At 39.8% G+C, this 18,281-nt stretch overlaps 1 protein-coding gene across 5 annotated transcripts in view; it reads right to left on the bottom strand.

The window, feature by feature from the left end:
- The window catches only part of ncalda (neurocalcin delta a), an 83,207-nt gene that overhangs the window by 18,967 nt on the left and 45,959 nt on the right, over positions 1-18,281 (bottom strand). For all 5 annotated transcript variants that reach the window (XM_074654544.1, XM_074654546.1, XM_074654545.1 and 2 more), the window contains one exon: positions 7,801-8,211. In XM_074654544.1, the coding sequence (XP_074510645.1) occupies positions 7,801-8,178 (378 nt within the window). In that variant the 5' untranslated portion in view covers positions 8,179-8,211. The remainder of the gene's footprint in view (positions 1-7,800; positions 8,212-18,281) is intronic.

Genomic DNA, 18,281 nt, shown 5'->3' with positions numbered 1-18,281 from the left:
AGAGGATGCCTGATGCAGAGCACCTGATGACTGATGCAGAGCACCTGATGCTGGCGCGTCCGGAGTATAAAAGCCCCAATCAAGTGCTGCTCAGGCCTCTCTTTTTTTCCTTCACCTGGACTCATACCTGTCAGAACCTGCCGGGCTGCCTTTGTTTGACTTTTCTTTAGTTTCCACTTACAACACATCACACATCCACATCTACATTACTGATGTTACTGACTGACACACTCCACATTTGTAGTTATTTCTGTATATTCTTAATTTATTTGTAATAAATATCTTTAATTTACAATCAATCACTGCGTCCTTTCCCGTATTTGTCATGGCCTAGGAGCCGGTCTATGACAGGTACATTTTGAACAGATAAAAAAATGTGCGATTAATCGCGATTAACTATGGACAATCATGCACAATTAAATATTCTAATTGATTGACAGCCCTAGTGAATACAATTATATAAAAAAAAAAACATTCTCAAGGGGTCATAGTGAAACAGTCCCCAACAAATGCTCTACTTCCTCCTGATTGAGTAACCTTTGCTAAAATTTACAAGACTTCAACTCTATATTTGACTCTTTTTGTGTCTTTAGTAGGAACCAATGGGATTGGGTCTGAGTGCCACAGACAGGATAGGGAAGTCAGAAAGTATTGAGAAACAGACTTCTCATGGGATTTGTTGACAGTTAGAAAAACTATAGAATAACACCAGGCTTACTCTAGCGGCCTGGGTTTGAATCCGACCTTATCAAAACTATCACTATCAAATAAAGGCAAAAAAGCCCCCAAAAAATAAAATAGAAAAAAAAGAATAACACTAGCCTTGTCCTTTAACACAGCCAGTCTTTTAGATAGCATATCTGAGGCGGTTAAAATAACAGGCAGAGTAGCTCTCCTGCACTATTAGTACAGCCAGTGTTATGCAGGATTGATCCTTTCTTCCCCTGTATCCCCAGACCACAACCTTTGTCTTAATTGGATGCGTCTTTCTTCACACATGACACCCTGCCAGCTGATGTATCCTCCCTGGCTGATTGTCTGTCTCCATCTCCCCTCTCACCTGCTCCTACCACAGATTATCTTTATTTCTTTCACATATATATTTAACAATGAAAACTGCCCAGACATCCTTTATCTGACTTGCACGTGTATTTTTTACCAGGGCTGTCAATTGATTCAAATAGCGATTAATCACAATTAATCACAAATCGCACATTTGTATCTGTTCAAAATGTACCGTAAAGGGAGATTTGTAAGGTATTTAATACTCTTATCATCATGGGAGTGGGCAAATATGCTGCTTTATGCAAATGTATGTATTATTGGAAATCAACAGGCAACAACAGCTGTCAGTGTGTCAGTGTGCTGACTTGACTATGACTTGCCCCAAACTGCATGTGAGTGGACATGTCTGTAAAGGGGAGACTCGTGGGTACCCATATAACCCATTTTCATTCATATATCTTGAGGTCAGAGATCAAGGGACACCTTTGAAAATGGCTTTTCTTTGCCAACATTTTTGCGTAAACCCCTTTGAAAATGGCCATGCCAGTTTTTCCTCGCCAAAATTTAGCGCAAGTTTGGAGCATTATTTAACTTCCTTTGCGACAAGCTAGTATGACACGGTTGGTACCAATGGATTCCTTAGTTTTTCTAGTTTCACATGATACCAGTATCTTCAGTCTAGCTTTAAAACTGAGATCGAAAGATCGATTGTGTGAATGTGTTAAAAAAATGAGTGCTGTTAAAAAGAATTTGCGTCAACGCGTTATTATCACGATAACTTTGACAGCCCTAATAACAACATAATAAACAACAACAAAACACCGGTATCAGCCCGTAATTATGCAATTGGTGCATCCCTACATAAATGGTATCACTTCTCTCTGCACCTTAACCACATCAAATAATACAGAGAGCGTCAGGCAGTAGAGTTTAAGACAGACAAAAGATTGAGGGAGGTCGTCCACCTGTCACAATCACAATAAGGTTTATTGCCAAGTAGGTTTTCACAAAAAAGGAATTTGCCTTGGTGTTTTGATGCATAACAATAAACATGGTAAGAGAAAATAAAAATAAAAGCAAGTATTGCAAAGTCAAGAAACATAGATATATAATAGAGAGTTGCTGAGACTTATTTGTGCCGACAGAGCCAGCTGAGCACCGTTTGCAGTAATAAGCACACATGCACAACATGCACACAGTGTCTCGCCTCACCCTCGCACAAAAGATGAATGCGTTTCCCATGGCGACTTTATCTGCCTAAGCAGTGATCTATTCATCTAACCTGCTATTCTGCTCAATCTCACTAAATTACCGGTGTGAATGCCCTCTCCCTCCTTTTTGCCAATCGAGACAATGAACTTCCCTCTGTGCCCGTCTGCTCGGCTGATAGCGCCGCGTTTCAGATGAAAGGTTAGATATCAACTATTGGTGGAGTGGATGAGACGCTTTTATCTGTCTCACGGAGTTCAGATTTTGTCATTATCTGGAGAAGATGAGCCGGGCTGGCTGCGATCCATCTCGTTCAATTACTCCCACAGCAAGGCTAATTATGAGCATCACCAGCATTTACACACTCTCTGCTTGAGAGACCATTAGCTAGCTGGAGAGAGCCGCGGCGCTCGGTCGCTACGCCAAATGGAGGTTTGTGAACGGAAAACATGGAGACCACTGTGGGAGGAATGGCACGGTCTTGGGTGAAGCATTTGCAATTGATGGTCACAATAATACTGGTGTGGTGGATAATATCCCTGACAGAGAGAATAAATATGACATCTGTAAAGATTTGTTCATTCTTTAATACGGATGCAGACTTACACATGCTTCCATTCATAGTACAATTGGGGGTCTATATAAGCAGATGCATTCAAAAAGTGCACATTACAAGATGGCAAGAACCCCTTTATTATTACTAGGGCTGTCAAAGTAATATAGTATAGTATAATATCACGTTAACGCATATTTGTTTTAACGCCACACATTTTTTTTAACGCATGAGAGTAACTTGTGAGTTTTAGGTTGCAGAGTGAAGATACTGGCATCATAACAGACTCCATGGGTACCAACCATGTCATGCCGGCTTCCATTGAAAATGACTCGTGGAAAGCCGAGGTGTCGCTTGTAGTGTGAACGTAGCTTTAGGGTGAGGAGGTTAGTACGTCTGGGCTACTGGTACCTAGGGCTGGGATGATACACCCATCTCCTGATTCGATACTATCACGATACTCGGGTGACGATTTGATATGTATTGCGATTTTTACGTATTGTGATTCTACAAAATTTGCGATTCGATATTACGATTTATTGCAATATTGATTTATTTACTTTGGAATTTTTTTGGGATTTTCAGCATGTATGTAGTCAGAGATGTCCTGAAGTCAAATATATCAGTCATGGTCAGTAATTTTTTATTTTTTTTCAAGCAACCCAAAAATCAAAGAATAAAGACACTTCCCTCACAAATTAGTGGTATTTTCTTTTTAATTTATAAGGGACATATAATGTTTTATACTTCCGGTAAATATAATCCAATCAATCTTATTTCCATATATGTTTTATTGTAAGTACAGTTCCCTTTGTTAACACCTTATTTTGAAAACCGGACGTAGTCACACATGTACTGTATGCTTCCTCTAACTTCTCCAAGTCGGTCTCTATCTCTCCCGTCAGCTCCGTTCTCTTTATACATCCATGGTCAGCTCCATCGGGGCCGTTTGAATGCAAAACATGATGTCTAGCTCTGCTTTTCCTGCAATGTGTGAAACCCAAAGTGTTTCCATACTTTACTGGATGTGTAGTGTTTATCACTTTGGATTTAAAATGGGAGGGTGCAGGTCGTATACACGCAGACCCTATGCCGCTTTCTAATTTCTTGTTTCGGCTAACTGCGGTTTGTTTGGGTTGACGGATACAGAACGGATATGACGTCACTCAGACTACAACAATAAAAGCAGTAACTTCCTTTTACTTCCTCATAGACTCAAATTAAGCAAACTTATTGAGTCTGGCATTAAAAAAAAATTGATTTCAAATTCGTAAAAAAAAAAAATCACGACACATAAGGGAATCAACGCCTTCTGGTACCTAGATACGCAACAGAAAATGGATGGATTTAGCTTTATGAGATCCACCTGCCAATCTGCCCTCTGAAGATACTGTGATCACACTAAACTGCAGACTTTACTCAAAGACTCTGAGCTCAGGCATCAGTTTAACTTCAGTAGTTAGTCAGCGCTACCTGAAAACTTTTCTCTTAAGCCTGCTTTCTCTCTGCAGAGGTGGGTGGCTTTGAACCAGGAGAGTCAGCCAGCCAAATGCAGTGAGGGAGTAGATAGACATGAGGATAGATGAATACTGTGTATAAATGCTTCTGTGTGCGTCTGAGACAGACAGAAAGAGAAACTGAGATGGCCCTGGGCTCTTTCAGCAATGAGGAACGGCACCGTCGAATCTAATGAGTCAAACACAACAGAGCTCCTGCCTCTACATTTCAAAAAGCCACAATCAAACTGGAGTTAGAGCTACAATGCTGCGACATTTCTGAACCTTTAAACTGCAGCTAATTAACAACTGCCACATACACACAAAGACATTTACCAAACAATGACAATCACACTCATTAAGGCACAACTTTCCAACACTCCTCTTCAACTGATGAGCCCTGCACACAGCCAGTCTGAGTCACCGCTTTCTATTCTTTTGTCTTTAGGAACAGCAAGCACCTTTTAATGGAAAGTGGGCAGAGGGTTGATGTTGTCTAGTGACAGGCTGAAGGCTGAATCACTGCGGTCTTGAGGTAGGGAGGCTGATTTAACCTTGAAGCTATGATACGTGGGAAATAGTGAGGCATTATAGATTCATATTTGCAGGGATTGGCCGCGTCTGCCATGAAATGAATCAGAGAAGTTGGCTTGATTAACTAAATTATAGCTATAACATCAGTGATTCAGAGTATGCTTAGAGAAAATTATAAATATTAAAATACAAACCCAAGCTCAGTGACGCAATTATAGGAAAGACAGATTATACTCAACAAGGAAGTGCAGAAAATCTGACACAACGTTAAAGCTGCTATAACATTGGAATGCTGCTTGAGGCTTCATCTCATGCTGTATTGAAGAGGACTTGAAACTAGCGATTGAGACCATAAACTCATGTTTACAACGTTTACTTAGGTAATAAATCAAGTGAGAAGTAGGCTCATTTTCTCATAGACTTCTATACAATCAGACTTCTTTTAGCAACCAGAGGAGTCGCCCCCTGCTGGCTGTTAGAAAGAATGTAAGTTTAAGGCACTTTTCAGACCTGGAGGTAGCCTTCTGAAATGAACTTAAGTGCCCCCTTCTGCTTAGGGTGACCAGAAAAGAAGAAAGAAAATGAGAGAGAACTGTGCTTACATCACAGAAAAATATTGTCTCTAAAATTAAGAAATCTGCAACACGAGAGGTGAAACTAGCTGAAACTGAAGTGGGACCAACTACCTGCTGTTACACAAATGTGGAGGAAGTACGAAAAAAGGGAGGCGAGAAAAGAAATGTGACCACACACACACACACACCGAGATGTAAAGTGTACTGTATGTGCGCAGCTGTAATAGTCTGTTTACATGAGAAGCTCTTGTGCAGGAAATGCCGCCCATGCTCCCCCTCTCCCCTTGTCGTTTTCTGTTTTAAGAGGTGCGCTGTGCTCTGCTGCACAACCAGAAAATCTTTCTAATTCTTATACTGTAAACCTAAACTGTTGAACGTTACACAGAGACAAAAAAAATGGATTCAATCCTATTAAACTGTCAAATTAAACTAGAACTCTCATTTAAAAAAAAAAAAAATGTCAGTTTAATCTTTTTTTCCTACCAAAAAATAAGACATTGGTGAGAATGTTTGAAAGCCCACATAACCCGCTGGGCATTTTAGTCGACAATTACCTTCATTACCTTAATGAATAACAACAGCTTCAACACTGTCAGGGATTTAATAGAAACGTCCTTCCTCATCTTTCTAGCATTAGGCTGTTTTTGGCAACTATAAAAGAAAACCAAGTAGGCTTTACAAAATATGTATATACAGTGTACAGCAGATGTTTTAACAGACCAGACTGGATTAGACTAAGCTTTAGGTCCATTTGTGGAAGCTAAAAGGTGCAGCAGAGCAGATGGAAAATTCATCCTTTTCCTTTCCAGATAAGACGAGAAGCCACATTTAAGAAAGCCCCTGACTGTTTCCAAAACTGCTTTCATTCAATTAATCTTAATATCTAAATGCATCTTTTAAGTACACCGACATGTCGATGCTGGCAGTAAATGAGGTCCTGAACGGCACATTATCTCTCAGAAATCATGTATTAGATGGAAGCACATCCAGCTGTAATGCCCGTAAGAGCTTCCTCCCTCCGTGGAGAACAGCTGTATGTCGTCTTCTTCTTAAAATGCCTGCACTGTTTTTCCTAGTCTCATAAAGAGTGTGTTATGGATACAGTGGCAGTACAAATGTTTAACAATCACCGCCCTGGCTGATCTTACAGTTAGTGTGAGTGTGTGAGTTTGTGAGTGTGTATGGGTCTATGCGTCACCTGATGGATATTAATTCATAACTGACTGCCTCACAGTCACAGACAACACTACCATGTGTTAGAAACGTTCTCCCCGTTAGTGTAAGTTTCTATTTTCTGTAGACACTGGGATCTTTTGTGGCTATGGCTATATACTAGGGCTGGGACGATACACCTATCTCCTGATTCGATACTATCACGACACTTGGGTGCCGATTCAATAAGTATTGCGATTCGATATTACGATTTACTGCGATTTCTGTTAACTTTTTTAACACTAGACCATGGGAAAAAGTTGAATCATGCATTTCTAGGGACTTTTACTTTGGAAAACATTTAAATGAATAGAGTTAGAATATTTGATTTTCAGCATGTATGTAGTCAATGATGTCCTGAAGTCAAATATATCAGTCATTGTTAGGCATTTATTTATAATTTTTTTTCCAGCAACCCAAAAATCAAAGAATAAAGACATTTCCCTCACAAATTAGTGGTATTTTCTTTTTAATTTATAAGGGACATGTCATGTTTTATACTTCTGGTGCATTTAATCCAATCAATCTTATTTCCATATATGTATTTTGTATATACAGTTCCCTTTGTTAACACCTTATTTTGAAAACCGGACGTAGTCACACATGTACTGTATACTTCCTCTAACTTCTCCAAGTGCATCGCTAGCTCTCCCGTCAGCTCCGTTCTCTTTATACATCCATGGTCAGCTCCATCGGGGCCGTTTGAATGCATTTAACATAAATGTCAGAATATAGGTGCTCTGCAGTTGTAGCGTCGGCCCATTTGACCACGGCTTGACTGCACGGTACCGCGATACGATAACGTTTCTTGTCCATGACAGAGTTAGCATGCAGCTTTAGCCATGATATCTAGCTCTGCTTTTCCTGCAATGTGTGAAACCCAAAGTGTTTCCATACTTTACTGGATGTGTAGTGTTTACTACGTTGAATTTAACATATGAGGGTGCAGGTTGTATCCATGTGAACCCTCCGCTGTTTTCTGCTTTGTCGTTCAGCTTGTTTGTTTTGGTGACAGATACGGGACGGATACGACGTCATGTTACTCAGACTACAACAATAACAGCAATAAATACCTCCTCATAGACTGAAATGAAACAAATCTATCGATTCTGGCATTAAAAAATCTATTTAAAAATCATGATACATAGGTGAATGGATTTTTTTCCCACCCCTACTATATAGTCTGTTCAATATGCGATATTGTGTGCACACTCACCTGAACAATCTCCAGCATCTCAGCTTTACTGATGTACCCATTTCCGTCCAGGTCGTACATGCTGAACGCCCATTTCAACTTCTGCTCCAGCTTGCCACGTGACGTCACACTTAGCGCGATGATAAACTCCCGAAAGTCTATTGTCCCGTCGCCATTGGCGTCGAATGTGCGAAAGACGTGCTCGGCGAACTTCGAGGCGTCTCCGTAGGGGAAGAAGTTACCGTAGATCTTCTTGAACTCCTCCATGGAGAGGTTCCCGCTGGGGCAGTCCCTCAGGAAGCCCTTGTACCACTCCTGGATCTCGTGCTCGGTGAAGTCGGTGCTCTCCAGGAGGTCCTGCATCACCTCAGGACGGAGCTTGCTGTTCTGCTTCCCCATGTCTGTAGGTCCGGTCGGTCACTCGGCTCACAGCTGGGAGAGAGAGGGAGGTGAGAAGGTTTAGGGTGGGATTTAAACAGACAATTTGAAGTGTAATATAGTGTTCTGTTGATTCCTTGGGTCACAGCTGAAGGACAGAGGTAAAAAGAAGAAAAACTGTTCATTACACACATGTATTAAATGTATAGACCTTCAATACCAGAATTACTAGCTGAATGGGATAAACTAATATTAATCTATAGACATGTTTCAGAGTGATGTCATGTCTTTTGACTTCCCATAGCTCTCACCATGATGATGGCCTTCGTAGCTAATGGTGCTAACAATGGCAACAGTGCTGACAGAGCTAACAGTGTTAAGCTAGGTGGTAACCGGAAGATGGGTGCTACTCTTCCGCAAAGGCGCCGTCTGTCGGGACGGCGTTATCATCTGTAACCGCCGTATGAGAGCAGCGCAGAGCGGCGGCTAGCCAGTGGTGCACGCTCACATGCATAAACATGCACTAAAAGGCACAACAAAGCATAGAGAAGCTCTGATTACAACACACACAGAGGGAGAGTGACTTCATTCTCTACTCAGGTAGACATTACTCCTCTGTATCTTTACATAGACAATAGTTGTTTGCTGCGATATTAATGTTCTCGCATAGAGCACCTTTAAATGAATAGTGCCATAGTTTGTGAGTCTCCAAGATCAATGCATATGTGGTCAGTTTGACGTGCATTTAGAGTTGCAGTGTATGACTGGTAATAGCTGATAGAGGTGGCAGACTGATGGTTCTTGGATGGAAAGAGAATCATGTTGTTATGGTTACAATATTTCAGGAAAAATCAATCTGTGCTGAGCCTCTTTTCATGATTCCCTGCAGCAAACGGTGCAACTGTAATATCAAGAAAGAGGGAATTTCATTTCATTTTTTCTGTGGTTAGAACTCATTACCAGTCGGTCCTTTGAAAAGTGTTATAATATGCCAATTCGATTCTCCTTTACTGTGAAAGGGGAGCTCAGTAATTGGTTCCACTATGTTGGAATCCCATGTATGCATCAGTTAAATAACCGCTGCTGCTGCTGCTGTGTCCTCAAGTGGCTTTACCGAGGTATGAATCAAAAAATTTAAGCAACCCTCCTTTTCAGACTTTACGTTTATCAGGACTAAAATCACTCCCTTTTTTTTTACAAACTATTGGAACTTTCCATGGAAAACAGCACTGTGTACTCTGAGCACACACAACGCCATATGCCCAACATGGGTTTAATTGGTCTATAAAATCTCAACACACACACTAAACTCAGTTTAGCTGTGCTGGAAGGAAAAGGTGGTGCAGACAAATGATATTTAAGTCAAACATCATTCAGGTTCATAACCATCTTGAGGAGCAATTTCTTAATTCTCTTCCTGGAACTGTCGTATCCGTGTTTGTCATGTAGATCTTTATGAACAGGATAAAGCTTTATGATCTCTGTTTGCAGTTGATTTTAATGTTCAGGTAATAAAACACCTCAATGAACAACATGTGTTAGATTCCCACAGTTTTTTTTATTTCACAAAGCCCAATTTTTCCTCAATGACCACTTTTCATCACAGCGTCTTTGTTAATGGAGACAAACAGGGCAGAGCCACTGATGTGATTGGCTGTTGCTTCAGGCTGAATTAGAGAACAGTTGGTGAAATAAAAAAAGGCTTTCGAAAAAGTTTGAAATACCACATTTCAAAATACATTTGCTCAATGATATAAGAATGACCCAATAAATTTGGTTTACTGCAAATAAAACAGGACGAAATAGGAGATTTGTGGGCAAATATGCTTGCTTTATGCAAATGTATGTATATATTTATTATTGAACAGAGCCCCCTACAACCTAAAAAAAAACAAGTTCCGTTAATGCGTTAAATAAATTAGTGGCGTTAAAACAAATTACTGTTAATGCGTTATTATCGCGTTCACTTTGACAGCCCTAAAATTGAAACTATATTGGGTTATTTCACAATGTCATAACTTGTATTTTATTTTGTAATAACGTTTTTTTTAATTTATCTCATAATGTCTTATGTATTTACTAACATTGGCCACTTTGGGTCTCCTCCACAGATATGATCTCTCCAGAGACACAAGAGGCAGCAGATACATGGACAGACAGATGGGAGCGGAGAACTAGTGGCAGTCAGGCAAAACGTGACAAGAGCCACAGTGGAGGAGTTCGTAATGTCTGTTTTATATCTGCCTTATATCTGCCCTTTTGGTAACACAAACAGGAAGTGCCTGCTCCTGGTCTCAGTGCGATTGTGCTCTCAATACAGTAATCATGCTATTCTTGTGATTATATATATGCTCATATTTTAGCATTTAGGTTATCTTAAAGCCCCCCTCCAGTGTATTTTGGCATTTCTATGATATTTCATATTTATTTGAGTCATTTCCTGACTAAGTTGATTAGTCACACTGTTGGAAAAAAAATAGTTTTTGACAAATAACTTGATTTTGTGCTCAAAGGCAAAAAAAAAGAAAGTTGTTGGTAAAATGGGAATATGACGTATGACTATAGTAGAAGCTGCTGGTCAGACGTCATCCTCCAAGCTGCAGGTGCACTTGTGATCGTTTGAGTCTGAGCAGCAAACAGATAAATCTGTTTATCTTTCAGTTTGTCTTTCTAGTTAGAATCTGCATTTCAAACGGCAGACCACAGCAACATGTTTATCCGTCCTCCGTTGCGCTATGGCCGGCGTGCGGCAGTGAGGCTCCTTGGTGCAGCAGCAGCCAGACGGCCGCCTCGCCAGGAGGAGACGGTGAAGAAGAGAGCGAGTGAGAGAAAGTCGCTGTGTTGTGCCAATTCCTGTCTCATTTGTAGTCTGATGAACAGTAAATTCATCTAAACTGGGTTGAAAAACGATGCAATCTGGTTGCCATGGTAATGACTTACATCTGACTATTAACCACACCCCCGTTCTCTCTTTGAGAAAGAACATTAACCAAAAAAACGGAAGTAAAACTGGAGGGGAGCTTTAAGCCTTTAATCCAACAACGAGTATACAATTATAAGAACCGAACATGTTTGAAAATACAGCATATGCAGTAATTCCCCTAACATACTTTATCTTGTATGTATTTACGTCCAGTAAGTATTCAGACTCGTGCGACTTCTCTATTAGCCTTGATATGGCCTTCACTCTGAAAAGTCTCAGGAAATGAGTCATTTGTGTACTCAAAACCACCCGGCAAGGTCCTTGAATACAACAGCGCTGTAGGAAACCATATATAGGAAATGACAACGACTGCTGAAAGTTTCTTTCTCACATCCTTGGGAGCAGGTCATCTACAGTATCTACTACAATCTCACAGAGAACAAGAGGGAGAACTCTGACTTTCGTAGCAGATACTAAAAAAAAACCTTCTGCAGTCAAGGTTCAACCAAGGCTACCACTGAGTAGAAATTCCACAATGTAAGCAAAGATATTTGAGAAGCGATAAGTTATCAGAGTGTTGAATTATCTTCTCTCTGAGCCTGATGGAAAAGCTCAAGTGCCCTTAAAGACTGTAAAATATCCAGCCAGGCAGTTAATGCTACAGAACTACCTCTCTTTGGTAAACATGATAGATGAAAACGGCTCTGATGTCTGGGACAGAATCATAATCAAGTGGCGCAATCACTTGAGTGACAAGAATAAATGGAAGAATGATTTTTGTGGGGAATTATGTTTGACACTCTCCTTTGTTTACTTCCATCATAGACTTTTGTTTGCACAACCACACTGAGCACAGAAAAAAAAAACTGCAGCAGCATATTAAATGTGGGAAGGGGAGATAACACAGACGTTGATGGAAACATTTAACAAGCTGCACATATATCAATAAAAACAAAGATATCCTGGAAGCTGGAATCCAGAGTAACAGAAGGGAAAACAGAGTCTCTTAAGGCCATGATGTGGAAGTTAACCCAGATAATAATACTGTATTAAACATGGCAAGATGCTTACTGTAATCCTTATGTAAAATCTAGGATGTTTAGTCTACAGCCATGCTATCGGCTTTGTGAGGCTCTACTTAGGCACAGCGGGGCTTTGCGCTAAATGCTAACGTCAACATGCTCATAAAGACTGTGGATGTTTAGCAGGTGAAATGTTCACCATCACAGGCCCTGTTCAGACCTGGTATTAACATGCAACATGAGTGATCTGAAACACAAGTGGACACTTTTAAGTATGTCTGAACCAAATTTCATGGCAATCCATTGAATAGTTGTCGAGACATTTCACTGAAAACAAAAGTCAACTTCACGGTGGCGTTAGCGGAAAAGACAAGTGATCACCATAGTCAGAGGGATCCATCCTTTGGACCATGAATGTCTGTACAAACTTTCATGGCAATCCATCTAATAGCTGTTGAGATTTTCTGTTTTTAGATCACAAAGAGCGCGGTGGACCGATCGAGCGACATAAGAACCATACAGGTAATGTGGCTAAAAAGCACAAACAAACTGCAAACCCAAATGTGGATGCAAAGCTTGTCCAGAATAAGAAACGATGAGTTCTCACCATTTACGGATGCTATTCAGACAGATTTAATTAGTCGCTTCTTTCACGAGGTTTTACCCGTGTTTGTGTCCTGAGTGCATCCTGTTTCTCCACTTTCCTTTTAGTCTTTTTTTTTACCAACAACACTAAGTGAAAGAGCATCAAAGATTTTATATACCAGGCTTTTAAAATTGGAGTTAATTCATTCACAGACCTTTGAGTGAGTTTGTTTTTGGCATGAGTAGTCCTTTGTCCTTAATGGCAGGTGAAATTGCATAACTGAAGATTTGGTTGAGAAAGTTTAAAAAAAAACTTCAGACTTCATGCCAATTACCGCGCTGACTATTTTTTAAGGTGCTGCTACAGCAACTGACCCTCAGAGTGACGACACTTGAGTCTGTCGTCAGGCTCTTCACTAATGGAATCTATAGCCATGACCCTGTCCAATGCTATAACACACACACACACACTCACACTCATTCACATACTCACAAAGCCTTAATTACTGACCCACTGTGCCCTGTCACCTGGTGTGATGCACTCCATTTCTAGTCTGTACACGTACCACTCTGCCGCTCCTGATGACATGCTCAGCCAACTGAGGATGCTGCTGGCAACCCACTTGTGTGATGACATGGATTTTTTTTTTTAGCCACTTGTCTGAATGGGTGTGTGTGTGTGTGTGTGCTTGTACCTCTATTCTTGTGAGAATCAGTATGATTAGATCTTTTGAATGAGAATTTCAAGATAACATTTTCTAATTAGTTTTTGGTTTGTAATTTCATATTTAAATCAAATTTGGTTTGCTTCATGGTGAGGAGACGCCAAATGATGAATAAAGATATGTGAATGAAAATTGGTTCTATGGGTACCAACAAGTCTCACATGTAGTTTGGGGCAAGTCATAGTCAAGTCAGCACACTGACACACTGACAGCTGTTGTTGTCTGTTGGGCTGCAGTTTGCCATGTTATGATTTGGGCATATTTTTTAATGCTAAATGCAGTACCTGTGAGGGTTTCTGGATAATATTTGTCATTGTTTTGTGTTGTTAATTGTTTTCCAATAATACATACATTTGCATAAAGCAAGCACATTTGCCCACTCCCATGTTGATAAGTGTTTTAAAAATATGTGCGATTAATTGTGATTAACTACGGACAATCATGAGATTAATCACGATTAAATATTTGAATCGATTGACAGCCCTAAGTGGAATACATCCATGGTGGAAACGCGAGTGCCAGTCGGGCAGAGTTTGTGGTGTTGCAGTACAGAAAACGCAGCTTAATCTAAAAGATTTTCAGTGTCATGGCTGAATATTTAGATGATTTCCACAATGTGAACGAGGTCTTTGAATTCGATGGCCGCCCGTATTTATTTGAGCCAGAGTATACGGAGCTCCTAAAAATTGAAGAGCGGATGGGGAGAGACATGCAACAGACAGAGGAGGGTGAACCTGCTGCTGCAAGGCGATGAAGCTCGGGAGACGAACTCCCATGTTGATAAGAGTATTAAATACTTGCAAATCTCCCATTAAGGTACAATTTGAACAGATAAAAAATGTGAGATTAATTGTGATTAACTATGGACAATCATGCGATTAATCGCGATTAAATATTTAATTATGAATTACTTATTATTATTTCAGCCTGTTTTATTTTCAGTAAACCAAATTTAAACAAATTCAATTTAAAAAGTAAATTGTTGGCTCATTTGGCTCATCGAGTGGATTTATTTCAAAATGTGTTATTTCAAACTTTTTCAAAAAGCCCTTTTTATTTCACGCTACCATTTTTCTCAATGACCAGCTGTTGGCTAATTCAACCTGGAGCAGCAGCCAACCACATAACTGGCTCTGCCCTGTTTGTCTCCATTAACAAAGACGCTGTGATGAAAAGTGGCATTATGAAATAAAACAGGAAAGAATTGGGCTTTGTGAAATAAAAAACTGTGGGGTTAAATTAATAATTAATTATCAATTACTTGTTACTTGTAGAATCATAGATTTGAAAAGAAGATATGATTAGAGACTACTCAACAATTTCTGTCCATTTTATCAACGATGGAAAATCATGCGATTAATCGCGACTAACTATTTTAATTGATTGACAGCCCTAGAATTTACTCATTTGTGTGACTTCATGTTCATAATCCTACACCAGTTTCTCGCGCCATTTCAGCCATAGTTGAGAAAAGGTAAGAACAACTTGGCTGTGCAATGTGATTGGCCGACATCTCGTACAAAGTAGTTTGTTTGAAGCAAGCAGAAGCTTCCACTGTCCCCGTCTCTCATCCACTCACACCGATAACTAATCAAATCGAGCGTGCGGTCAGAAACGGATGGTGATTCAAATTAGAATAGAGCCATGGCTCGGACTCACATTCAGTTTATGAGCCAACCTAACCACTTCTCTCCACACACACACACACACACACACACACACACTCACCAGTTAAGCTGAGGAGAATTTCAGACCACTTCCTCTGTGGACAAAACAATTTCTATATAAAAACACAAAGGCTCTGCACGATGAAAGGCTGTGGTGATGTTAATGCTGTATGAATACATTTATGAGATTGCTCTCATACGCTGATAGGAAGAGAGGTGAGGAGACTGAAGCAACACATTTCATCTTCACACTCTTCAGCTGCCCTTCATCCATTACGGTCAACAAATCTTTATACTATCCCATTCATAAACTCCTCGTCTTTCTCCTCCACCTTGCCGGCACCTTATTTCCATACTCTTCATCCTCTGTTTGATTTCATCCTACACATGAACAATTCACCCTCTCTTATGAAGCAATTTCACTGCAGTTACCATAGTAACATTCGGCAAAATCTCTCAGCCATTGATGAGCTTTCTGGCTGAGTGCGCTGCATACACATACGCATGGGTACACACAGACTACTCACAGTCAAACACACACAGCAAGGGACTGTGTGTCTATGCGGGTGCAGGTATGTGAGGTGAGTAGCAAGTAGCCGACTGTGATCAACAGTTGTGTGAACGCAAAGTTATTAAAAATCCTTTCTTTGAAGCAGGGTGTCAAATAATGATAATTTAGACGTACGTTACAGCAGTCTACTCTGCGTGTGTCCTTCATTTCAAGCAGCTACTCCAGACAATTCTTTTTACACCCATACAGTAAATTATAATCAGTATATTAACCACAACTTAACTGGACCATTGAAAACAGCCTTTCACATTGGGTGCCACCTGATTCAGATGATTGTGGATGTCAAGTCAGACTGGTTTAAAGGCGTGCTTGAAGTGGAAAAAAATAATTTATTTATTTATTCATTATTTCTTTAGGCATGTTATGCTGTGTCAGTCATAATCAGTTGTTATTTGATTGCTGTATTATTATACTTGGGTTATGCATCTTCTATAGTAGGCCTATAATTCTTCAATAATATTCCAACTGCAACATTATAGGGTTAAGGTGTTCCTGTGTTATTTGTAGCGTATAGTATTGCTTTAGAATATATTATAGTTTGCCTTTAGCCAACAACAGCCGGCCAGACAGGCAGGTATGCATGCAGAGCTGAGGTGTGTGAGCTGGTCATTCAGGTTTTAGGAGTCCAAGTCAGGATGCTCCTACATATTACAGAGACACATTCTGAATTTCTACAGTTAATAAAAGATACTTGGAGATATTGGGTTTGGGCGCCCTACCCCAAAATGTGAAGGTTTTTGACTGATTTTACATAATTTTGGACAAAAACAAAAACTCTAGACGAGCGACGGCTGTGCCGTATGATTATGAATCTCCCAGAGAACCTGATTTGGAGAGGGCAGGAAAGATTACCGAAAGGTTTTGAGATGTACCGGTATGCAAGAAAAAAAATCACGGTACGCCAAGGAGTAAAATGTAGAAGTGCTGGTACTGCGTACAGGTGAGTACTGACCCACTTTGAGCACTGGATTAAAGTACAAACAGGGAGAGAAAATTGCTCTTCCGGCACCAAAGTACTGAGGTTATTAACAATCTTGACTAAGTCTCATTTGTTTACAGTAATCACACTAAGGTGTCATAACTATTCAGACAGATGACATACTGAATAAAAGAGGTGGTCGACAATCCTTTTTTGTTGCAGTAAAAAACAAAAGGAAGGCCTTTACACCCAACATGTGTCACATCACATCTGGATGCAATGGCTGCATTAAAAAGTGGAACTTTGTCAATGTTACATCTATTTAACTTTGTTAATTTTGACAGTAGATATGACAGGAAACAACATAGAAATGGGTACAACATGCGACAGAAATTCACTAAATTGGGAACGCCTTAATCCCAGGTCACCCCAAAGGTGACTGCAACATTTGTTCAACCAAAATTACCAACCTGTTGTCTTTCACAAGGACGCATGCACTAGAACGCCAGCCCTCCTAAAATAAACTGCAACAAAAGATTACCGATTTAAAAAAGAAAAAAAAAACAAGAACACAATGAGCCAAACTACTCTTATAATGCCCTTTTAGCCTCGGCTGCCCCACTTTCCTAAACCTAGAACAGCAGCTGTTGCAGAGGGTGAAAAGGGCTTAAGGACCAGCTGCAGAGAAAGAATCTCAGATGGAGAGGACCAGTAAAAAGACTGTGTGGGTGTCTGAGTTGTTGGAGTTGAAGTGTTAACAATCCAGTTAACTGAAAACAAACAATAGCTGTCTCCAAATTCAGGGTCTGAATCCTTGAGCTCTGCATTTTTTAGACCAAATTATGTCATGAGACCCGTTCAAAGGTTCTTTTAAAAAAACAGCTAAAAAGTGAAGCTTCCCTACAGTTACTGAGAAATGGAAGTTATATGGATATATTTACAATTAGCATAATAAATAGATTTGCGTCCATCATGTGGACTAAACCGTAAGCTCCAGTAATGTGAAACTAGCACAGTTTCACTTGAAAAATCTGACTTTCTGAGTTGACCAACGCTCCACCTTTGTGTGGCAAATTCTCTGAAGATCCAGCCTCTTTATTGGGACATAGCTGTATTCAATCAGAACCCACTTATTGATCATTTATTTATATATTGCAATATACTGCAACTGCATCACTGGATTACAGATCACCATTCTGCAAAACATCTTTTGCACAGACACCTGAAGTGCTGGAACTCAGTTCCTGATCACTTGAAAGTATCTGTACTCATGTCTAACTTTTAAATGTAATGATTTTAATGTGTGCTTTATTTTATCTCGCCGTTTCCTATCAAAACTTTTTTTTTTTTACCCCTCTGTTCTACTCCACTAGTTTCATAAAAACCCTTCGAAGGACGGGTGTTGCAAATTAGCATTCGCTATAAACATATGACGCATTGCATTGGACAGCTGTTTTCAGTTTGTCTATGTATTTTGTATCTGTCCCTACCAAATAAATCATAAATAAATAAATAACAGTTAGGGCTGTCAATCGATTAAAGTATATAATCGCGATTAATTGCATGATCGTCCATAGTTAATTGTGATTAATCGCAAATTAATCGAACATGTTTTATCTGTTCAAAATGTACCTTAAAGGGAGATTTGTCAAGTATTTAATACTCTTATCAACATGGGAGTGGACAAATATATATATATATATATATTATCG

This window comes from Sebastes fasciatus, chromosome 12 (assembly GCF_043250625.1).
Source record: "Sebastes fasciatus isolate fSebFas1 chromosome 12, fSebFas1.pri, whole genome shotgun sequence".
NCBI lineage: Eukaryota > Metazoa > Chordata > Actinopteri > Perciformes > Sebastidae > Sebastes > Sebastes fasciatus.
The sequence above is the reverse complement of the archived record's forward strand: the minus strand, read 5'-3'. Positions and strand labels throughout refer to the sequence as shown.